This window comes from Lotus japonicus, chromosome 5 (genome assembly GCF_012489685.1).
Source record: "Lotus japonicus ecotype B-129 chromosome 5, LjGifu_v1.2".
Classification (NCBI taxonomy): domain Eukaryota; kingdom Viridiplantae; phylum Streptophyta; class Magnoliopsida; order Fabales; family Fabaceae; genus Lotus; species Lotus japonicus.
In genome coordinates, this window is record NC_080045.1 from 47272642 (window position 1) to 47296391 (window position 23750).

The 23750-nt window shown below is 37.7% G+C and overlaps 3 protein-coding genes across 3 annotated transcripts; 2 read left to right on the top strand and 1 right to left on the bottom strand.

Annotated features, from left to right (window-relative positions):
* Window positions 1-225: 225 nt before the first annotated feature.
* On the bottom strand, window positions 226-4504 carry LOC130719665 (uncharacterized). Its single transcript, XM_057570276.1, has 2 exons — window positions 3593-4504; window positions 226-330 (listed from the first exon to the last, which is right to left on the bottom strand). The coding sequence occupies exons 1-2, from the start codon at window positions 4502-4504 to the stop codon at window positions 226-228; spliced, it is 1017 nt and encodes a 338-aa protein (XP_057426259.1).
* Window positions 4505-8912: 4408 nt separating this feature from the next.
* Window positions 8913-12177, top strand: LOC130718189 (protein SIEVE ELEMENT OCCLUSION B-like). The gene is made up of 6 exons (XM_057568705.1): window positions 8913-9261; window positions 9484-9896; window positions 10077-10165; window positions 10261-10397; window positions 10488-10976; window positions 11328-12177. The coding sequence occupies exons 1-6, from the start codon at window positions 8989-8991 to the stop codon at window positions 11931-11933; spliced, it is 2007 nt and encodes a 668-aa protein (XP_057424688.1). The 5' UTR covers window positions 8913-8988; the 3' UTR covers window positions 11934-12177.
* Window positions 12178-16141: 3964 nt separating this feature from the next.
* On the top strand, window positions 16142-21462 carry LOC130720777 (protein SIEVE ELEMENT OCCLUSION B-like). The gene is made up of 7 exons (XM_057571472.1): window positions 16142-16505; window positions 17704-17757; window positions 17887-18299; window positions 19022-19110; window positions 19183-19322; window positions 19443-19925; window positions 20597-21462. Exons 1-7 carry the CDS (start codon window positions 16269-16271, stop codon window positions 21206-21208), a joined length of 2028 nt encoding a protein of 675 aa, XP_057427455.1. The 5' UTR covers window positions 16142-16268; the 3' UTR covers window positions 21209-21462.
* Window positions 21463-23750: the final 2288 nt, after the last annotated feature.

Consider the following 23750-nt stretch of genomic DNA (forward strand, 5'->3'; position numbering starts at 1 on the left):
GCATCATAGGCTGATGAGACAGTGAACACCCCATCATTAGTCAGAGCCCAGGCCACATAATCCATCCCACGAAGCTCATCTGGGGGGCCTAATCGCCATGATTTTATCGAGCACATGTGCTGGAACTAACTATTGGAGCAAAACCCGATTCCACTCACCATTCAAACCGACAAAGTCAGCTACCATTTGATGAGGACAGTTTCCCAACCTATAGCCCATGGATGATCACACAACTTTCCCATGGAAGACACCCAATTTTGCGTCCAAAAACTCGTCACCCTTCCATTCCCCAACCTCCAACACAGGTGCGGTTCCAACAAAGTCCACCCACTGCACACACCACGCCAGAAACGAGAGCACCCAGGCTTCTTAGAGAAGCGAGGTGGTAAATCCCCCCCCCCCCCCCACACACTTGTACTTTGATTTCACCACCTAGATCCCCAAACTATCACTGTCTTTACACATCTTCCAGGTTGCTTTCATCATGAAACTCTGGTTCACCAACCTCGCTTGACGGAGCCCAAGACCACCAACCTTCTTAGGCTTACAGATACTCTCCCAACGCTGCTAATGTATTTTCCGGCCACTATTTGTGTCCCCCTAGAGAAAGGATCGACTAGCCTTATCCAAGTCATCACACAAGGAAGATGGAAGTGAAGCCGTTTGCATCACATACGTGGGCAAGGCTTGCAGCACATACTTAGTGAGCGTGACCCTCCCCGCAAAGGATAGATGCCTACTCTTCTAACTGCTCATTCAAACTTTTGCACGATCCATAACATAATCATGCGTTGCCCGCCTTAGTCCAGACTGTCCCACAGGAGCCCCAAGGTACTTTCTTAAATATGTTGCTCGCATAAAGCTAAACTCTGCACTTATATGTTGCTTGTGAGTATGTTTGTGAGTATGTTTGTCACTTGATCATTGTTTTTTGGATTTGTAAGGTATTACTGTAGAAATATATTACTATTATTAATCTATATGTGGAGGGAAGGGAATGAGTCTGGTAGCCACAATAACCATTAAATGTCAAAAACTATTTTGATATAGAAAAACCTATACTATAAATGTCAAATATGTTTATGATACATCAGAAATATAAACTGCACCCGTTAGGAATCGAATCCTGGACCTCCCCCTACCCAACCCACATGTCAAATGTTTAAAGTAGAAAAGTCACAATTGACTTTTGTTAATTATTCTTTTTTTTTGTTATAGAGGAAAAGTTTTTGTTAATATTATTGATATTAGAATAATTAATTTTTTTAATTATTCTAATATCAATAATATTAAATGTCGTATTATACTGTAGTTAATTTTGAAAATATGAAAGTATTGAATTTTTAAATTATTGAAAATCAGAAAATACAAATATGACATTATCTACCTACTAATATTAATATGAGAAAAATGTACTCTAAAAGGACAAAGCATAAGGTGTAACGCCCCGATTTCTCGAGTGTCACACAGTAACCAAGTAGCCAATTTTCGTAAAGAATTTTCGTAGATTCAATTATTAATCTTTGATTAATGACAAATGTTCATTAATTGCGAAACTCTTGAAAGATTAACTTTTACAAATCTCGCGGAAGTAAACATCATCCCAAAACTTTTGAATTAAATAAAATAAGTATGAAATATACATCTAAGACCAAAGTAAATTGCATCAACTTTATTTATCCAAATGAAAGCAAAATAATTGTTCAATGCTTCCCGAACTCGGTACTCTCAACCCAAAGAGAAAATGGATGTCTCTCAACCCAAACATGTTCCTTGGCCTCTTCCTCTTTATCTTCTTCCTCTTCATCAGGATTGTAGTCGTCATCCGGTAGTGGCTCGTCACAGAGTATCAGCTCCCAAGAATGGGTCGTCGCCGTTATCTTCACGACCATCTACCCCCCAAGGGTCAGGTCGCAAAAACAACATAATCACAAACATATCATAATACACATTAATCATTCGCTTATGGAATTAATTTTTATAACAGTTAGTCAGTTAAACTAACGCATGTCGGATAATCATTCGCTGGCTTCTGATGTTCCACCTTTGCCTTCTGACACGTTAGACATGTCGACACATACTCAGCCACTTGTTTCTTCATTCCAGGCCACCAAAAATGAAGCTTCAAGTCCTGATACATCTTGTTCATTCTCGGATGAATACTCAACCTGCTCTTGTGCCCTTCATCCAAGATCAGCTTCCTCATTGTTGCGTCATTGGGTACACAAACTCGTCTTTTATAACACAAAATGTTATCGTTGCCGATAGCAAACTCCGGCGCTTTCCCTTGAGCAACAAGCTTACGCCACTCAATCAGTCCTTCATCGGTCTCTTGCTTCGACTTTATCTCGTCCAAGAGCTCGCTCGACACCGTTACCATTCTGAAACTCAGCTTTCCTGGCGCGATCGTAACATTCAAGCTCAGATCTCAGAATGCTTCTAACAATTCCAGCTCCTTGACCATCAACGAGGATACATGTATAGTTTTTCGACTAAGAGTGTCAACTACAACCTTGGTTTTCTCCGGATGATACCGTAGAGCGAACTCGTAGTCCTGTTAGAACTCCATCCATCTTCGTTGCCTCATATTCAGATCCTTCTGATCGAACAGGTACTTCAGACTCTTGTGGTCACTGTAAATCGTGAAAGTACTGCCATACAGATAATGCCTCCAAATCTTGAGAGCATACACTATAGCAGCCAACTCCAAATCGTGCGTCGGATAATTCTTCTCGGGAATCTTCAGCTGTCGCGAAGCATAAGCAATCATTTTCTTCTCCTGCATCATTACACAACCCAACCCATTATGTGAAGCATCACAGTAGACGTCGTACGGTTCACCTTCCTTGGGTAAAGCTAGTATTGGTGCAGTCGTCAGTCGCCTTTTCATCTCTTGAAAACTCTCTTCACATTTCTCCGTCCATGCAAAAGGTTGATTCTTCTTCGTAAGTTGCATCAACAGCGAATTCAACTTCGCATAGTCCTTCACAAAGCGTCTGTAGTAGCCAACAAGCCCAACGAAACTTCTGATGTCGCTTGCCGTCTTAGGTTGTTCCCACGACAAAATCGATTCAATTTTGCTGGGGTCAACAGCCACACCCTGACTTGATATGACGTGACCCAGGAACTTCACCTCTTCCATCCAAAATTCGCATTTGGAACCATTAGCATACAACTCTTTCTCCCGCAATACTCCCAGCACTTGTCGTAGATGCTCCTCGTGTTCCTCGTTACTCTTCGAGTAGATAAGGATGTCGTCGATGAATACTACCACGAACTTGTCCAGGAAAGGCCTGAACACTCTGTTCATGTAATCCATGAATACAGCAGGTGCATTGGTGACTCCGAACGGCATCACAAGGTACTCATAATGCCCGTATCGTGTTCTGAATGCGGTCTTCTGAATGTCAGCTTCCTTGACTCGAATCTGGTGATAACCCGACTTCAAATCTATCTTCGAGAAAACGACAGCTCACCTAAGTTGATCCATTAAATCATTTATCTGAGGCATCGGATAACGATTCTTCACCGTCACCTTGTTGAGTTGTCGGTAATCCACGCATAGTCTGGACTTCCCATCCTTCTTCTTCACCAACAGCACGGGTGCTCCCCACGGCGACACACTCGATCGGATAAATCCCTTGGAAGAGAGATCATCCAACTGCTTTGCTAACTCCGTCAACTCCGATGGTGCCATCCGATAAGGCGCCATTGATATTGGTCCCGTGTCGGGCATGATATCAATAGAGAACTCTGTTTCTCTTACCGACTGTAATCCGGGCACATCTTCTAGAAACACATCCACAAAGTCTTGTACCACCAAAATGTTGCGTACATGGCCGTCGTTCTTCGCTTCCGCTACGACAGAATTCACAAATGCTGGTGAACTCTTTCCCAAGGTGTACGAATTCAAGTAATCCGTAACGCCTGAATCTGGAAAGACAACGGCCTTGTTAGCACAGTCCAAGAGAACGTGATACTGTGTCAACCAATCCATCCACAGAATCACATTGAGCTCCTTGAGCCCTAAGCAGACAAGGTTCGCAAAGAACTTCCGATCCTCGTAGATCAATGGACACTGCAAGCATGTCGTGCGCGTGACTAATCGATCGGCGGCAGGGGTCGTCACCACCAAATCGAACGGTAAGTCAGCAGTTAGCAATCCTAATTTCTTCACACACTCCTCAGCAATGAATGAGTACGTAGCACTAGAATCAAATAACACCATTAATGAAGTTCCAGCGATAACACACGTACCCTGGATAAGATCATCTGTCACTGCAGCTTGTTCGCCAGAAATTGCAAACACACGACCTAGAGCAGAAGGTCGCCTTCCTCTAGCCGTGTTCAGCACCGGCTCGGCCTTTGCAGCATTAGGGCAATCCCTCTGAGTTTGTGCTGCGGTCTGAGCAGCAGCAGTGGCAGCCTGCTGAGCCATCACTTGGGCCATCTGTGCCATTGCTTGAGCAAGCTGAGCATTGGTTGGGTCCTGTCTCGACGGCATGTTCCTGCTTGGAAATAGAACCACAACCCAATGTCAGTGCCCCAAAAGTAATAATTAATCTAAAGTATAAATAACCAATCTACAACTCAAGTATCACGGCAATGATACAGATTCAGACAATCTCACAATCAAACAAACATCTTAGCAACCAAGTCTACCCAATCTCACCGCGAAACAACAACGAGTCCAAGCTCGTGTGCCAAAAACCCTTAGTGCTCTGGTTTCTCAACCGGAGCTCTGATACCACAATGTAACGCCCCAATTTCTCGAGTGTCACACAGTAACCAAGTAGCCAATTTTCGTAAAGAATTTTCATCGATTCAATTATTAATCTTTGATTAATGACAAAGGTTCATTAATTGCGAAACTCTTGAAAGATTAACCTTTACAAATCTCGCGGAAGTAAACATCATCCCAAAACTTTTGAATTAAATAAAATAAGTATGAAATATACATCTAAAACCAAAGTAAATTATATCAACTTTCTTTATCCAAATGAAAGCAAAATAATTGTTCAATGCTTCCCGAACTCGGTACTCTCAACCCAAAGAGAAAATGGATGTCTCTCAACCCAAACCTATTCCTTGACCTCTTCCTCTTTATCTTTTTCCTCTTCATCAGGAGTGTAGTCGTCATCCGGTAGTGGCTCGTCACGGAGTATCAGCTCCCAAGAATGAGTCGTCGTCGTTATCTTCACGACCATCTACCCCCCCAAGGGTCAGGTCGCAAAAACAACATACATCCGCAGATGTATAAATCACGTGGAGCCGCAATGATCCACAAAATCTCCCTCGCGTGCAAGTTACCGTTTGTCTCTAACGGCACCATCGTTCTCATGGTACATAGTCCCACCTAGACCTATGTTCCATTAATTCTCATTTCACTTGCAAGCGATTAATCTCATTCTCTTTGTTAAAGGCTCTAAAGTCAACCTAGAGTCTTAACAGTTCAACGTCGGATAAAACATAAACGACAAGAAATATAATCAACAGTCGAAGGAATTACAGCTGGATGAGCGACATTCTCAGAAATATTCCAACCAGTAACAAATCACATCAAAACAGTACCAGTAAGCTAGATATTCAAAATTCAGAAGAACAACCAACTAAATAACAGATAGGCACAAGTTTTTCTGAAATCGAGTGTCACATTCGTTTTCTGAAAAAAAAAACAGCAGAAACAACGATCACTAAAAACGATCTCCAGAACTCATTTCTCAACCAAAACTTTCTTTCTACACATGTCTGGAAAGCTAATTTAAAGTACAACTTCCTAGTTTACCACGTTTTCATTGGAAGACCAGAACTAGGTGATAAAGGGCCACGAAGTTCGCTGTCCAGTACAGAAAACTGGCAAAGTCACTTCTACCCCAAATTTAAATTCCAAAGATTTATGTTCAGGTCTCCAAGACCATATTTCAGTAACAAACATCATATATTCATCATCAAAATTTCCAGAACTCATCACATCTCAACCATCATGTTATGACAAGTAATTCGCATGGCAAATTTAGCAAGTATACATGTAATTTTCATATGTCATCAAGATCCCAATCAAGTAAATAGTTTAGAGTGTAGTGGAGCATGACATCATGTTGCAAAAATACAGCAAGCATCACAAACTCAAACCCTCATGCAAAACCCCCATAATCATAGATTCATGCATGGCAATTCATGTCAAGACTCCCTAACAACCTACCTCTCCTAGACCAGCCCTTACCTTGGTCTTTAGGCTTGAAATAAGGATGAAGATGAAGAGTAGAATTCTGGTTTTTCTCTTCCTCTCCCATGCGTCTCCCTTCTTCTCTCTCTCTCTCTCTCTCTCTCTCTCTCTCTCTCTCTCACATTTCCTCCTCTCTCTCGCGCATTTACGGCCGACGGTGGCTAGGGTGCAAGCGACGGCGGCAAGGGTGCAAGGAGGAGGCTTCTCTCACTTTCTCTCTTCTGGTTTACGTGCTGCAGAGGTGCACAAGGTTTCTATCTTTAGATTTGTGTAAAGAAAACCCTTTCCCCCCCCCCCCAAAACCCTCTTAACCTGCGGCCTCCCCCCCCCCCCCTTCATGGGCTACAGTTTCTTTTTTTTTTTCAAGCCCGATCCAAGTCAACTCTCTTGACCCACTAATTTCCAAGTAATCAGACCTGAAACCCAAAAAAACCCTCCCCCTTTCTCCAAAATCAAAGGTAAATTCGAAATTAAAAAGTTATTATTTCAACAAAAATCGTTGGCACTGTACAGCCAGACCTTCGCTCACGAAAATTCAATTATCTTGGGCAAGGGTGCAAGGAGGAGGCTTCTCTCACTTTCTCTCTTCTGGTTTACGTGCTGCAGAGGTGCACAAGGTTTCTATCTTTAGATTTGTGTAAAGAAAACCCTTCCCCCCCCCCCCCCCAAAACCCTCTTAACCTGCGGCCTCCCCCCCCTTCATGGGCTAGGGTTTTTTTTTTTTTCAAGCCCGATCCAAGTCAACTCTCTTGACCCACTAATTTCCAAGTAATCAGACCTGAAACCCAAAAAAACCCTCCCCCTTTCTCCAAAATCAAAGGTAAATTCGAAATTAAAAAGTTATTATTTCAACAAAAATCGTTGGCACTGTACAGCCAGACCTTCGCTCACGAAAATTCAATTATCTTGGGCTACAGATATCGGATTGACACGAAACCAATTGGAGAATTTAGCTAACTCAGAGAGCTACAACTGTCATGAAGGAAGCTTCTCCAGAAAAGGTCGTTAAGATCTCTCAAAAATTCGTACAAAGTCACAGGCAGATTAGCAATAAAGTCAAACTTCACTACAAACTTCATTTTTATTGAATAAATCAGTTAAGCATTACATAGTAAAGGTTAGGGTCTTACATAAGGGATGATACTTGTCGAAGTTGCTACTTTTTTATTTCAGTAATAGTATAGTATATAGTATATGATATGATAGGACTAGCTAGGGTAGGCAAACAAATGAAGCAAAATAGCAAGCAACTTTTAATTTTTTAATGAGAAATTGGATAAGAAAAAAACTTTCCGTTTTTCTTTTTCCTGAAAAAATAACAGCAAACAAACTTGAAGAACACTTAACGCAAAAGAAAAAACTTCTTATCGACATTTCAATTTATGACTGTCTACTTATAATAAAGAAAAGGTTATTGATAAAGAAACGATGAGGCTTCAATGCAACGGATAATTTCCCTTTAAACTTTTCTTTTTATGTTTTTAATCCTCACTTGCTGTACGCATGGTATTTTTTACCCGTCCATTATCATAAATCTATTTGTACTTCCATGTTTTAGTATTGAGAAACGTTAAGGTGACTCTCAAAAAGTCACTGCACATCAGGTGTTTAGACTAATTTTGACCATAAGTATAATATTAAAATATTTAATGGTTGAGATTCAATAATTGAAATGATGAAAATAGTTTTTTAACCCTATTTTCATCTTTGAAAATTGAAGTATATATTACGGACAATTTTATAATCTCACAAAAAATAGGGTAGGTACCGATACCCCTTTTATTTTGAGAGGCACCATAACCATTGCCTTTAGCATTTGTATGCATCACTTATAATTTATTGAGTTTCAACTTCTAATCATATGAAAAAAAAAATTGGTAAAAAAAAAAAAACTTGTCATGCAAAATAGAACTTTATCATAAAAAATACTTTTTTTGTGTAGATAATAAAAAACAGTTATAAAATGATTTTTTTTGAAAGGCATAAAATGAAATTCAATCAGTGAAAAATGAGGCTTTCATGGATAAATAAATTGGCCCATTCATCTCATCAAGAATATTGACCATTAGATTTAGTAATAACTTAGTAGAGGGGGTTATTCTTAGTACCTTTTTTGATACAAGAGACTAAAGCAAAACAAAACAAAATAAGAAAATGAACCGCTTATGTGAATAGTTAGTCACTGTGATGCATTTTGTAGCTCGTCATCAGATCTGTCAACATGGATTGACACAACTGCATTCAGGTTTTGGGCTTAACTCTCACCTCCTCATAGATCGAGGATTCAAATCCCCTTGTCCGGTAGTCTGGAGGTGTCTCCATTCTACCATTTTTGTAAAAAGAAAAATCAGATCCTGATACAGTTAGTTAATTCACATACAAAACTAGGTAGTGAGCAGCACGTCACATTACTGGCGTGTTTCACGCTTAGAGACCACCCCCAAATCAGAACCTACTTTATAAATCATTCTCTTTCACAACTGTCCCCCGTATCTGTGTCTTAAGTCTTAATCCTCTCTGTTAAAGTTGATTGAGACATCACATAGAATTTACCATTTATAAGTTTCCTCATAACAACATTTATCAAATAAAACAATAGCTTTATTCTACTTCACTCTTCTCTACATGCATGCAACACGTTGGGTTAAGTTAGCTAGCTCTCACACACCCTCGAGCTTATAAATAAGTTCAGCACCAACTCAATTAAGCACAACACACAAATACAATTACAAACCTAAGGTCAGGGTACTATAATCATCATCATGTCACATGTGCCCAAGGCAGCTTCAAATGGCGCTCTGATCCAGCATAGTGGCACTTCGCCGAACCAGAAAGCTTACCTGCCAAGCCCCTTTGAGCTGAAGGACCCTCAGATCCTAGACAGAGTCTACCTCACCCATGTCAATGATGATGAAATCTGTGATACTAAAATCCTTTTCGACCTTGTGTCCACTGTTGTACTTCAGAGTGTTTCACAGATTCCCGCTACCAGTTTCAAACCAGAATTCTCTACACTGAAGTTGATTTCCTGTCAGGTCAATTTTAATTTTATGAACATAGATGTATTCAAAGTTTTAAGTTGTGGAAGCTTTGGTGTTGCGATTCTTAATATTGCGGATTCAAAGATAAATGCAGCATGACAAGTGTTAGCAACACACTCCTTTGAACAAATTCTTTATGAATATGATTGATCTATTATTAATGAATGTTTAAGTAAATTCATGTTGAGTCTGCTAATTATTAATATAATGACACAGATGATAACCACACGCAATGCTGATCACTGCGTGCACCAAACAACAATGTGGATTCTTCAAAACCTGAGAAGCTACTCCTGGGATGCAAAAGCAATCATAACTCTAGCTGCTTTCACCTTGGAGTATGGAAATTACCTGCACCTTAGCCGGGCCGCAGTAGCCGACACGCTTGGAAGCTCACTGAGGCAGCTGAATCAGGTTCATACCAGAAAGGTCCCTGCTGATATCACCAAACTTGTGACATTCATAGTGCACGCATTTCAGCATCTTAAGGAGTGGGCAACGTGGGCTGATGAAGGGTATGAACCAGAGGAAGTGCCTTCCTTGACAGAAGCACTGCAGCATGTCCCTGTTGCTGTTTACTGGACAATTGCTGCCATTGTTGCCTCTACCGGCAACCTTGTCGGTGTATCGTAAGTTCTAAAGCCAAAATAAATCCTTGAAGGAAATCAGTGACAGTAGATAGTAACTTCGTAGTGTCAATTGATTATAAGGAAAAAGAAACTGATACAAACATGCTTATAGTTTTAGAACAATGCCACTAACTTTGAAATCATATGTCACAAAATAATGTACCGTTACATTTTTTTCAGGACCTATAACTTGCAGGGCTACATAGACAGGCTTGATGAACATGTTACCAAGTTGGCTGAGCAACTAAACAGTTGCAAATTGCAAATAGGTTAACAAATTAATTGTTGTTCCTTCAATATGTCCCTTGCAGGTTAATTTGAACTCAAATAATAATCAATTAAAGCTAATCTCCATTTGTTACAGGCCACGTGGACGACTACTTTAACCGCAGGAAAATTTTTGACAAGCCTAAGGACATTGTTGATCTGTTGAAGGCTTTGATCCACAGAAATGGAGCTCAGGGTCCCCAGATATTTGAAGGCGGTGTCATCGTTAAGCAGGTTAGTTTAACTACATGCATTAACTATGTGTTCATTTTTTAAAATTGAATTGAGTTTTGATACTTTCGCATCCCATTCTCTCGAGAGCAGGGTCTTGAAGTGTTCAGACAGAAACATGTGTTGCTGTTTATTTCGGGCCTCAACAGCATTGTAGATGAGATTTTGCTTCTCAATTCAATCTACAACAGGTTGCAGGACAATCCAACAGAAGTGATCAAAGGCTTCAAGAAGGAAGACTTCAAGATTCTGTGGGTCCCCATGGTGGACAGGTGGGACGAAGCCAGCAGGGAACAATATTTAAACACTTGGAAGAGGGGAATCAAATGGTACATAGTGGAGTACTTCTTTGAATTACCAGGACGCAGGATAATAACAGATCCTGAAAGATTGGGTTATGAGGGTAATCCTATTATCCCAGTGTTCAACCCTCAAGGAATGTTGACGAATGACAATGCCATGGACTTGATTTTCCAGTGGGGAATAGATGCATTCCCTTTTAGGAAGAGTGATGGTATTGATCTTACTCTAAAGTGGAAGTGGCTTTGGGACATAATAAAAAAAGCAACTCCTGGACTACAGGTATATAATAAGCTCACATTATCAACATATAAACAATACACATTTTAACAGAATAAAAATGTTCTGTCTCCCAGTATGTGTCTCATTTCTTGTCTAGTCAATGAGATTTTGACAAGTCAACTAAAAAGACACCTGATATAGATCCATGAGGCGGTTGCCCATTTAGATAGGTGGTTTTCAACTGACATGACACGATTTAATTAGTGTGACAGGAAAATGAGACATTAATTGAGGATAGAAAATTTCTATCTATTTCAACATTGTTTTGATGTCTAATTAATTTATTACTTCCGAATTATAATTTATGATATCCATGTATATGATATTTTGTATTTTGATATCTATTTACAGGTCAAAGTGGACAGATACATCTTCATCTTTGGAAGCACCAACAATAAGTGGATCCAAGACTTCACAATTGAACTGGACAAGCTCAAAAGGAATGAGACGGTCAAGCGTGCAGATGTTATAATAGAGCAATATCAGCTGGGCAAGGATGACCCTAACCGTGTTCCTAGCTTCTGGATGGGTGTGGAAAGGAAGAAGCAGAACAAGAAGCATCAAGAGGCAGTGGACTGTGAGATTCAGGGGATTGTGAAGAGCTTGTTCTGCCTCAAAAGGGATCCCCAAGGATGGGTCATTCTCAGCAAAGGCCATAACATCAAGCTTCTCGGTCATGGCGAGGCTGTTTATCAAACTGTGGTGGAGTTTCCGAATTGGAAGGAGAAAGTGCTCGAGAGAGAAGGGTTTGACATTGCCTTCAAAGAGTACTATGACATCAAGGCCAAAGAGATCTCTGCTCGCCAACCATGTGAGATTATCAATGTTGATAGCTATAGTGCTAATGTCATAGCTACCATAACATGCCCAAATCCTATGTGTGGCCGTGTGATGGAGGTGACTTCTGTTAATTACAAGTGCTGCCACAGTGATGCTCCAAATGGTTTTGGCATCTGATTCATGTGGAGGGAAGAAGTGTCAATTTGGTTTTGTTGTTGTACTTGGATGTTCTGTTCAATTTTTCAGTTCTTGTTTGTTGACAGCATGTGTCTGTCCAAACAAATGCGTCTTTGTCATGCCATAGAATAAACACTTGGTTTGCCCTTGAATGGGTATATCAGTAAAACAATGGCTTCAATATGCCTGTCTGCTATTGAAGTTCATGATTAAATAAAATTAGTTATGCATTGTATTTTCAGAAGTTGAACAAATCTCCATATACCTATACCCATCCTCTTTCTTTTCGCACCATTCGTACTTTGTGATTCTAAGTGGTAAGAGCTACATTGGTATGAGATTTGACTCCTTTAAAATGAGGGTTTATTAATATACTTAGATATGTATAACAAATCATTGTGTTCTTCAAAGTTCAACAACCATTGACTGTGATGACTTACTTTACTCTCTAAAGTAATTCTTTCACCGGATTGAATATATGTTACTAACCAAAGCTAATTCATTATGGGAATCCTTTAACCAATACCAAATGAATTGCAAGAAAAATTAGCAACAATTATCTAGCTATATAACTTAACATGCATCAAGACTAGTAATCTCTAATCATTCTCAAACTGGAATCAAGATTATCAACTCATCTTAACATAACTCAGAACACATCCATCACCAAACTCAGGGAACAAGGATAATAGAAATTTCCATAAATTTTGAAATTACCCTTAGAACAAGGAATAAGGTTGATCTAACCAGACCAAATGAAAAAGCTAAATTTAACACAGATTTTGTGCAAAACGAAGCAATAATAATCCTGATTCATTATGAATCGCTCATACCAAAGCTTACCTTGTATGTTTTCGCACAAGAGAAAAAGAGAGAATTGAGTTTCCTGAAAGGTGCGCAAATAGCTTTGTCTCCGTCCAGAATCTTCACGCGACCTCCGTCTCCGTCCTGATTCCGGCTGCACAGTTGCTGCGCGGTGGCCAAATGGTGGTGGTTCGCGGTGGTTACAGCAATGGTGGTGGTTCCGGTACGTCAAGGTTTCAAGGGGAGACAAGGGTTTCGCGCGCCAATGAAATTTCACGCTATTCTGAATCTTAATAGATGAAATGAAAGAGACTTTACAAAAATTAAAACTTTCTGGCGGTTTGCAATTCTCCCTGTGTTAATAAAACTTAGTCATGTCCCCGAAGGATAGCTCAAGTGGTAAGAGTTAGAGACATAAGATAGGGTGGGATGAAGGGTCCCGGGTTTGAACCCGGAGAAGAGACTAATTTACTAACATTTCTAACAACTAACATTTACCTATAAAAAAAAAAACTTAGTCATGGGTGCTATAGTAGCCGATAAGTAACCGCCAAAATCCGAGCTTGAGTGGTAGTTGTAATTTGAAACATCTCCGATTTGTTTCCTTGACTCCTAATAACTCATTCACAAGTGTATCAAATGGTTATTTAATAAAGTAAGATCATATTCACAAAAGTTGCGGTGTTTAATATCGATTTAGCTAGTATCCTACTGATTGATTGAACGGGTAAAAAAAATGAATTTAAGTTGAATTGTAATGAATTAATTGTGACAAAAGCAGAAGTAATATAAAGGGTAAAACGATGGTTTTGGTAAAAGTAAGATCTCATCTCCAATGCATGTTCAAGTTCAACTAACTTGGCTTGGGTGGCTTGACAGTTCAACTGACCTCCTGGTTTCACCTTGTGTTCTGCAATAAACTTCATTGATCTAGGGCCTAATTTGAGTTTCCTCCTTTCCCTTTCCCTTTTCTACTTTTCCCTCTCCTATTACAGACACTATTGAAGCCAAATATCTTGCAATTGGAACTCCAAGCTCTGAGATCTATCTTGGCAACGATGGGTTGCACGTCTCAATAGCTCGAGTAGCCTTACATTCTTTATTTTCATGGCCAATAATTCGACACGTAAAGCATAGGCCACGCAGCTTTTCATATTTGAGGAAAACCCAAGCCTTTGGAAGTTGTTTCTTCGGTAGAAGCCCATTGGAAGGGATTTAGTTTTAACGACGGTCCCCTTAACCCTAAAAAAAATACGTAGCATGTTCCCATCCACCTTAGGGTTTTCTACTTCTATGAATTGTCATTTTTTCCTAGCTACCATAGTCAAAGCTTCCCTCAAATATATAACTTGAGGCACCTAGTACTGTAAGCTCATTAGGTGCCCCATAGCAGTCCAAGGAGCTTCATCAATGATCCTCGTAGCACTTTCTTCGTCTAGGAAGGTGAAACATCAGGGAGTTTATACCTCTCCTCGTCATCTTCAAGCATGATAGGTTACCCCATGCTTTTTTATTATACTCTTGACTACTCCCTTGTTTAAGGTTTTGGCTGAGAATATTTTCCAAATCATTGTTATTTCTGCAAGTTCTTGGCTAATATCTTCTTCTACTTGCAAGTCCACTATTACTCCATCTAGGTTTCAGTGGCTGCATTCTCTTGACCTTTCGAAGTCCTTCTTAATAAGTTGGAACACAGAGTTGTTGTTCCATTCAACAACTCATCTCCCTACCTTGACATTACATTCTTGTAGATTGAAGTATCCACTTACAAGTCGTGCTTAGCGTAGCACTGAGTGCCACAAAATAATTCGTGTTAGAGGCTAAGGTACCCCGAACATTCTCTTAAAAGGAAGGCTCAACTCATACTTAGAGGAAAATAAAATCTTTTAAGGGTTTAAGGCCAAAGAAAACCCTAGTAGAGATCACTTGTCTTGAGGGGCCAGAGACCAACAGTAAATGTGAAAACCTATCTAAAATAATAGAGTTCGATTGATCATCTCGCTTTTCCCTAGTTAATACACTTTTTGGTTGGTAAAGCGAGTTGGTGAAATAATACCACCAATTAACTTAGTGCATAATTAGTTTGTAGTTCAAAACAACATTTCATACCTCGTAATTGGAATAACAATTTTTAATGTACATTCATCCAACTAAATGCACTTATTGGATAGGACGAAAAAACTTTCACAATTCATCAACAAAGCCTTAGAGCCTAGCTTATAAAAATTAATAGCTTAAACAAACTGCATGCCTAATATACATTCAAAGAATTGGAGTTATACCGGAGAAAACTATCACAACAAAAGTTAACACTCCACCCTCTGCCCTTCAAGAAAGAAGAATATAGCCAACAAACTTGAAGAAAACACTTAGTGACATAAAATTAAAGACACGTACATACTAGTCGCATTTATTTCAATGATTAACTGACTACTCATAAGTCATAATAAAGAAAAGTTGCATAATAATAAAGAAAAAGAAAGAAGCTTCCTTGTAACGAAATAATTTCGCTTTAAACTTTTTTTTACTATGCTAAGAAGAATAATTAGGGAGCTAAGTGTAGCTTTGTCTGATGTTTAAACCCTCCTTTCCCTCTCATTACGTGAATAAATTCTTTTAGTAGAGTTAAGATTACTTCACTTCCTTTAAAAAAACAGGGGAATGTAACCAAAACAAAAGCAGGGGAAAGGAAGTTATTCATGCTAAGTTTTGATTTACAAACATATTTCTTGCAATTTGATTGAACATGAAGTCATATATTTGACGCATTGCGTACTTTGTTGACACTTGGAAATTTATGTACACTTAAATTAGTCCCTGACATTTATAATTGATTTCAATTTAGTCCTTAAATTAAGGAAACACAATTCATGAACCAGCTGTCATAGTAATAGTCCTTAAAATCAATTTTAACAAACATAAACTACTAACAAAAACTTAATGTTCTAGCCAGCTACTAGGCCCAAAGGAATCACAGCCGACTCAAAGGGCTTGCCACCTAAGCAAGTGTCATAAAGACAGACTGAATGACTTAGTAAACGAACATTGTCCCCAAAAAGTGTCTGAACGACCACGCACTAGCTAAAATGTTTGGTGATACTCAAATTCACACACCAACTAAAAAGAATAGGTTGTATTAAAACAAAACAACAAATAAAAAAAAGGTTTCAACAAAATATCAATTATGTCCCTAAATCTCACATCACCCACCCAAGTCACATGAGGGTATATTGTGAAAACCACATCATATCATCATGTTTCACGCTTACAGACCGATGGAGAACCTATATTCTTTTTCTTTTTTGTCTTTCTTACTTTCTCAATTTAGTTACCCCTTTAGGAGTTTCTCTGTATAGTCTGTGCTATACTGCTATATAGTACTGATGAAGCCAAGTTAAAACTAGTGTAGTCTAGCTAGTAGAGCTTATAAATAGAGGGAGTATATATGGAATGGCACAAAGCAAGTAGCTCATTAATTAATTTGCCTTCAAATACAAACTTAGAATATACACAAACACATATTGAATCACCATGTCATCGCCCATTGCAGCTTCAACTCATGCCTCTATGATCCAACAGATTCCCACATCGCCAGAGCAGAAACCTGAGCTCCCAGACCCCTTTAAGCTTGATGACTATCAGATCCTCCACAAAGTTTATCTGACTCATGTCAATGATGATGAGAAGTGTGATAAGGACACCCTTTCAACTCTTGTGTCCAACATTATCTTGGGCTCAACTCAAATTTCTGGAACTTCTCTGCTTCATGTAATTCACCCTTTCTTCTTTCACTTTGACAATTAGTATTTATACTTTATTTAATATAGGCTTAAATACTCTGTAGGTCCCTAAAATTGTCTGCCGTATGAAAATAAGTCCCTGAAATTTTTTTTCCCGATTCCGAATCCCTGGAAAATGTTTTTTTAATCAAAATAAGTCCCTACTCGTGTTTCCCGCCTATGTGGCACAATTTTTGCTGAGTCATTTATTCCACGTGGCTATTATATTTTTTTTTTAAATACACATGGATTAAAAAAAATTAAACATTTAAATTTAAAATTAAAATCTTTTTAGGGATTTAGGTTAATTAGATTTAGGGTAATTAGCTTAATAAGATTTTAATTTTAAATTTATACATTTAAATTTAAAATTTAAATCTTTTTAGGGATTTAGGGTTAATTAGGTTAATAAGATTTTAGTTTTAAATTTAAAAATAAAAAATTAAAAATTAAAATTAAAATCTTCTTAGGGATTTAGCGTTAATTAGATTTATGGTTAATTAGGTTAATAAGATTTTAATTTTAAATTTAAATGTTTAATTTTATTTTTTTAATCCATGTGTATTTAAAAAAATAGAAAAGCCATGTGGAATAAATGACTCAGCAAAAATTTAGCCACATAGACTGGAAACATGAGTAGGGACTTATTCTGATTAAAAAAAATTTCAGGGATTCAGAATCGGAAAAAAAAATTTCAGGGACTTATTTTCGTACGGCAGACAATTTCAGGGATCTCTAGAGTATTTTAACCTTTAATATATGTAGGGAAGGAAATCTTATATATAAAAATATTTTTTACAAATTAAATTGAAAGGGTTGTCTGCCAACAAACAACTAAATCAATTGACGTGAGGTTGTTCTAGCTTAAACATCTATGTCTTGGAATTGAATATAATTGTCACTGATGGAAGATGTAGTTTAAACCAAAAATATAAAAGGGTTTGCTTGCAAATATATTTTACTGTAAGAGCAAGAGCAATAGCATATTGTAAATAACTTATACTAGTCATTAACTTGCATAACAAGTATATAACATGTACTAAACATTTAGGACATGTTAGTACATGATATTTACAACAAAGTTCTTATTAGATAAAGTTAATTTGTAGAGAAGTTCGTATAACTTCTGAAAAAGATTATAGTAGTTAGAGCTAAGTGCTAACCTTTTTATTGTTTCATGGCGTCAGTCACAGATTGCTCTCAAACCAGATTTCCCAGCACTGAAGCGGATCTCTTGTCAGGTTAATTATCTCTTATGTTATGTAATTTAGAGGATTTTTTTGTGAAGTTCCAACTCAAACACCAAATAACTAACACATAAGCAATAAAATAATGTCTTGCTAATTATGATTGATGTTGGTAATTAACAGATGATAACAACACGAGGCACTGCACAATGTGCACACCAGAAAACAATATGGATTCTCCAGCAGCTGAGAAGCTTCTCCTGGGATGCAAAAGCACTGATAGCTCTAGCTGCTTTCACTTTGGAATATGGTGAATTTTGGCTCCTTTATAGGATTCCAACATCAGATCCACTTGGAAACTCACTGAAGCTACTGAACCAAGTGCAAATCAGGAAAGTCCCTACTGATCTTACAGATCTGGTCAGTTTCTTGGTGCAAGTGTTTCAGGAGATCAAAAAGTGGGCATCATGGTCTGCTTTTGGTTATGATTTAGAGGAAGTGCATTCCTTGTCAGATGCTATACAAGAGATCCCTCTTGTTGTGTATTGGACAGTTGCTTCTATTGTTGCATGCTCTGGCAACCTTGTGGGTGTATCGTAAGTTCTACTCAATTCAACTTAGTTTCATCCTCAGAATCAATTCTCATGAACCCGAATCACTTTTAGGTGGTTGTATGCTGTGTGGCAGTTGACTTAATGAATGTTTGAATAGATGGTAGAAAACTACAAAAGCATGGTTGACAGAAGTGGTTTTGACAAGCATGATTTTGTCTAACCATGATTGTCTGCAAATTTATGCATACATGAACTTAGAGAATTAGTTTTAGTTATAAAATCAATTATTTGAATAAGCTAGAGAGAGTATAAGCTTTTGCGGTTGCCATAATCAATTATAAAGAAATTTCATATTTGGATTTCCCAACATTATCTTATAGAAACCAGAAATTACTTTTCTCGTAAATGTATCTAAAGATGAATCATTTCACTTTCAATTTACTTCAACTCACTTTTCCCATAATAATTTTACCAAATTTAATTGTGTTCATAATCAATTCTTAAAATGTTGATCCAAACACCCACTAAGATATCATGTTTAATTGAAAACATCTAAAATAAAAGAAACTTCTCATGTTGATCCCAAGAACAGAGAATACAGAATGATACAAGAATATACTATAAGCATACTGTATTACTATTTACTATAGCTTTTGTTCCCTAAATCTGCTACTAATAATTAACTTCCAATTTGTTATTAAAAATGTAACTGTGACACTATATATATGTGTGAGTAACAGATTTATTTTATTGTTTTGGTTCAGGAAGTACAATTTATCAGAGTTTAAAACCAGGCTTTCAATTATGGTTGACAAGTTGAAGGAGCATTTGCAGAAATGCCAAGTGCAAATAGGTACATATAAGATTGGTGCTTCTTTTTCCAATGCTTTGTGATTTATAAATGCTAATCAAGATATCATTGCAGATAGAATAGACCATTACAGAAGCCGTATGAACGCATCAAAAAATATCAAAGATGTTGTAGATTTTTTGAAGCTTCTGATCCTTAACGATGATGGATCTCACATACCCCAATTATATGAAGACAACATCATAATTAAAAAGGTTAGTGCTCAAGCATTCTGGTTTCCTAGTTAATTTAGTCTCATTTAAGGTAGCTTTTACTTAACTCACAAATGATTATGTCCTTTAGCTTTTCTTTTTAATTTTTTTTTACCATTTTAGGGTCTTGAAGTCTTCAAGCAGAAGTATGTCTTGCTATTCATTTCGAGCCTCGACAGCATTGGAGATGAGATCATGCTTTTGAACTCAGTCTACAACAGATTGCAGGAGAATCCAAAAGAAGCAAAAAAAGGTTTCAGGAAAGAGGACTTCAAGATTTTGTGGATCCCCATTGTGGATATATGGGACGAGGTCCTCAAGACTCAATTCAAAACTTTGAAGGAAAGCATGAAATGGCACGTTTTGGAGTACTTCTTTGAGTTACCAGGCCTTCGGATAATAAGGGAGAAATTAAATTATTTTAATGGCAAGCCTATTGTGGCGGTGATCAACCCTCAAGGTGTTATAATGAATGATAATGCATTGGACATTATTTTTCAATGGGGGTTCGATGCGTTTCCTTTCAGGAAAAGTGATGGCGATGATCTCATTAAAAAATGGAGCTGGTTCTGGAATTTGATGAAGAAAGCAGATCTTAATATAGAGGTAAGTGCAAGTATATACATATTTATGGATTCACTAATTGATGGACAGTCCGAACACCCATTTTGTGGTGGTTTAAAACTGCCACAAAGTGGAAACTTTATAACATGAGTTTTGTTTCGGTAACTTTATAAAAAACGTTTTGGTGCAGTGTAAGATGCCACAAATACGCAGCGTCTCATTCATGTAGCGTGGTTCACAAAAGTTTTTGTTATGGCTTTGAATTCACTACTGTTTACTACGCATGTTTTGTTATGGTCTAAAACTGTCATAAAGTGGAAACTTTATAAAAAGCGTTTTGTTGTGGTAACTTTAATTATAAAAAACGTTTTGGTGCGGTCTAAGAAGCCACAAGTATGCGGTGTCCCATTCCTGTAGCGTGGTTCACAATTTTTTTTTCTTATGGATTTAGATTTACTGTTGTTTACTAATTACTACACACCGTATTCACAAATGCTTGGCTATTTAATTAAGATTTGAAGATCATGTTTTTAGCATGTATTATGTCTTTTTCACCGAGATTAAATATGAATCATCCGATTTAGATATAATGACTCATATTGACTGAACGTAGTGATTGCGTCAAAAAAATGACTGTGAAAGTTTTATAAAATTCATCTTTTGAATGTTTTTATATTATATTTCTAATGTTTACCGCCGTGTAAACTAATCAGGACTTTGGAAGTGATAGTTACATCTTCATCTACGGAGGCAACGATCCCAAGTGGATCCGCGACTTCACAACCGCAATTGCGAAAATAAAAAAGCATGAGAAAATCAAGAACGTGGATGTGACCATAGAGCACTACCAGCTAGGGAAGAACAATCCAACAAAGGTTCCATATTTCTGGATGGGCGTGGACGGGAAGAAGGTTAGCCAGAAGTGTCAGGACCCGGTGGACTGTGAGATTCAAGAAGCTGTGAAGAGCTTGCTCTGCCTGAAGCAAGACCCAACTGGATGGGTGCTTCTCAGCAAAGGGTATCACGTGATGCTTCTCGGTCACGGCGAGCCGGTGTATCAAACTGTTGCTGATTTTGAGTTGTGGAAGCACAAGGTGCTTGAGAAAGAAGGGTTTGATGTTGCTTTTAAAGAATACTATAATGGTAAGGTTAAGGAGTTATATTCACGTAACCAATGCGCTGTTATCAATGTGGATAACCATGCTGCTTCAAATTTGCTAGCAACAATTACTTGCCCAAATCCACCTTGTGGCCGTGTGATGGAGGTTACCTCTGTCAATTACAGGTGCTGCCACCATGATGATCCAAACAGTTGCAGTATCTGATGATGTGTTTGGACTGAGAAGTACCTTCCATATTTTGTTGATCTGCTAGCTTAAGCATGAAGTTTCAATTCTATTTTTGTTTGTTTTGTTTACTTTTATATGTATGTGTGATTGTGTGTCAAGATTCAGACATATACTTTGTGTCTTGTAGCCACTTTTGTTCAACTTGTATGGGTTGAAACTAAATAATGGCTTCAATTTGTCTGTATGATGTAGAATTTCTTTATTGAATAAGATTAGTTATGCATATGCTATTAATCCGTTTATTTCAAGTTAATAGTGTTAATTTTAATTACTTACAACATTTGTTGGCTGATAAAAAAATTATGACGTTTGTTTTATCTCAAGAAGAGCGGCCTCTTGCCACATGAAGATTGTGCAGACACGTACTTCCATGTCGGTGTAACAATCATATGGATGCAGGGGCCTGCATTCTCTTCTATGTTGTTTTGAGATAAGCTTTCAGTGAAAAGGGCTCCGGATCCTCAGTAACACAAATGGTTAATATGATAGAACATGGAAATGTATGGGTGGAATATGCTAATGGGAACATATTGCATGCTTCCTCAGGTTCATTGATAAGAATGTGCTTCAAGACCTTTTCACTTCACGGAGCGAAGTGCTTTTTATTTGTTTGCTTGGGTAGATGATTGGTTATAGATTGTTGAACTAAAAACTAACAAGTCTTATGGAGACTGGTTAGAGAGTTTGATTTCATGGATGTGGACAACGATTTCTATATGATGAAGTTTGATTTGGAGGTGGATATGACGAAAGTAATGGACGAAGGTTCTTGGATGATTTTTATCACTACCTTATTGTTTCTGGTTGGACCCCTAAGTTTATAGCTCCATAAGCGAGGGTTGTACGTAAAAACCCTTGCTTGGATCAAGTTTTCGTGTTTGAACTTTGACTTCTATGATGGTAGCTTCCTGTTGTCGTTAGCCTTTGTGGTGAAGAAACCTATCAGAGTTGATACGAACACCCTACGTGCGAAGAGAGGAAAATTCACAAGAATGTATGTTGAATTGGATCCAACGAAACCAGTGTTGGGCTTCAAATCGGGGGCCTGCGACATTCAGCACGGTCGTGCTCTATGACGCATGTCAGGTCGTGCTATAGATATGTGTAAGCATGGTTGTGCAGCTTGTGCTATGTGAAACATGTCAGGTCGTGCCTTAGATACGTATAGGTTGTGCTACACTAAACAACCACAATTGTGCTGATCTTAAGCACTTTGTGCTCTTGACCTTTTTCTACACATTCAGCTTTTGCATCTTTTTTCATGTTTTCTTCCACTTTTTCATCAGCCTGCCTATTGCGAATGAGAACTGTGATGAAGCAATCAGGCACACTTTATGGTTAGAAAACATAGGCAAATTACTGCGAGGTATATGTTTATCACTTTGCAACAACAAGCTTAAGATATTGTAAAAGATATGAATCTTGTTTCAACTACAAATCACTACTTCAAAAGCTAAGAGATGATAGATGAGAGTCATTATTTGAGAATGCCACATTATTTTGTACTAGAAATTTTTTTGATATTTCTGATTTGAATAGTAAATATATAATAGCTCGGCGTAAGCCTGGTTATAAAAATGATGATACTTTTTTCGTGATTGTGGAGCATCGTTTTAGATATGATATATTTACAGCTGCCATAGACCGTCAACTACAAGAGTTGAACAATAGATTTTGTGACCAATCTGTGGAATTACTTACTCTTAGCTCAACTTTAAGTCTAAAGATGCATTTAGATCTTCCAAATTTGATGGTATATGCAAGTTAGTAGAGAAATATTACCCAGCAGACTTCACTGATCAAGAGAAGATCCAGTTGGGGTTTCAATTACAGCATTATGAGTTTGATGTATTAAAGCATTTTGAGTTTTATGACATTTCAAAACTTTCCGAGTTATGTTAGGCTTTATCATTTAATTTGCAGGAAAATCAATAATTTATCACTTGGCTAATAGAATAATTCATTTTGTGTCACAAATTCAACTGCATTCACATAGTATGCTTTGTGTACAATGAAGCTTGTGAAAACAATGCTTTCTAGTAAAATGGAAGATGATGTTCTTGCATATATATATTTTGGCTATTTATATTGAAAATAGTATTGCCAAGAAATTCACGATAGAAGATATGACGGAAGAGTTATTTTAAATCAAGAATCGTAGAACAACATGATTTTGCACATTTTTGGCAAGTGCACGCTTTCTAAAACGTTGACATGCTTAGTTGTAATTGGTACCGGTTAGCTCTGGTGATGCTAAATTTTGATGTAAAATTAGCTTATAGTTCTTAGTTCTTATAGTGTAACTGTAAATAATTAGCTTCAACGTGAGTCTTGGCATATATTTGCCATCAAGTTTTAAGCTGTATATGTAATACTACTTCTAAAATTTCGGACCAGAAGCATCTTTCATTGATTAGTAAAATTAGGTAATGTATCTTGTTCTTGTTCTTTCCTTGAAGGCATAATATTTTAAATTTCCTTTTTCCTATTAGAGGAGTGGAACAAGACCATCTTTTCC

What these genes read in the sequence shown, in the direction of transcription:
- LOC130718189 (XM_057568705.1), top strand. Translation starts at nt 8,989, where the DNA reads ATGTCACATGTGCCCAAGGCAGCTTCAAATGGCGCTCTGATCCAGCAT. An exon ending in TGAAGTTGATTTCCTGTCAG is followed by an intron (nt 9,262 to 9,483) that starts GTCAATTTTAAT and finishes ATAATGACACAG; the next exon opens with ATGATAACCACACGCAATGC. An exon ending in CAGTTGCAAATTGCAAATAG is followed by an intron (nt 10,166 to 10,260) that starts GTTAACAAATTA and finishes CATTTGTTACAG; the next exon opens with GCCACGTGGACGACTACTTT.
- LOC130719665 (XM_057570276.1), bottom strand. Translation starts at nt 4,504, where the DNA reads ATGCCGTCGAGACAGGACCCAACCAATGCTCAGCTTGCTCAAGCAATG. An exon ending in GGGGAGCACCCGTGCTGTTG is followed by an intron (nt 331 to 3,592) that starts GTGAAGAAGAAG and finishes TGGTGTGTGCAG; the next exon opens with TGGGTGGACTTTGTTGGAAC.
- LOC130720777 (XM_057571472.1), top strand. Translation starts at nt 16,269, where the DNA reads ATGTCATCGCCCATTGCAGCTTCAACTCATGCCTCTATGATCCAACAG. An exon ending in GGCAACCTTGTGGGTGTATC is followed by an intron (nt 18,300 to 19,021) that starts GTAAGTTCTACT and finishes GTTTTGGTTCAG; the next exon opens with GAAGTACAATTTATCAGAGT. An exon ending in GAAATGCCAAGTGCAAATAG is followed by an intron (nt 19,111 to 19,182) that starts GTACATATAAGA and finishes ATATCATTGCAG; the next exon opens with ATAGAATAGACCATTACAGA.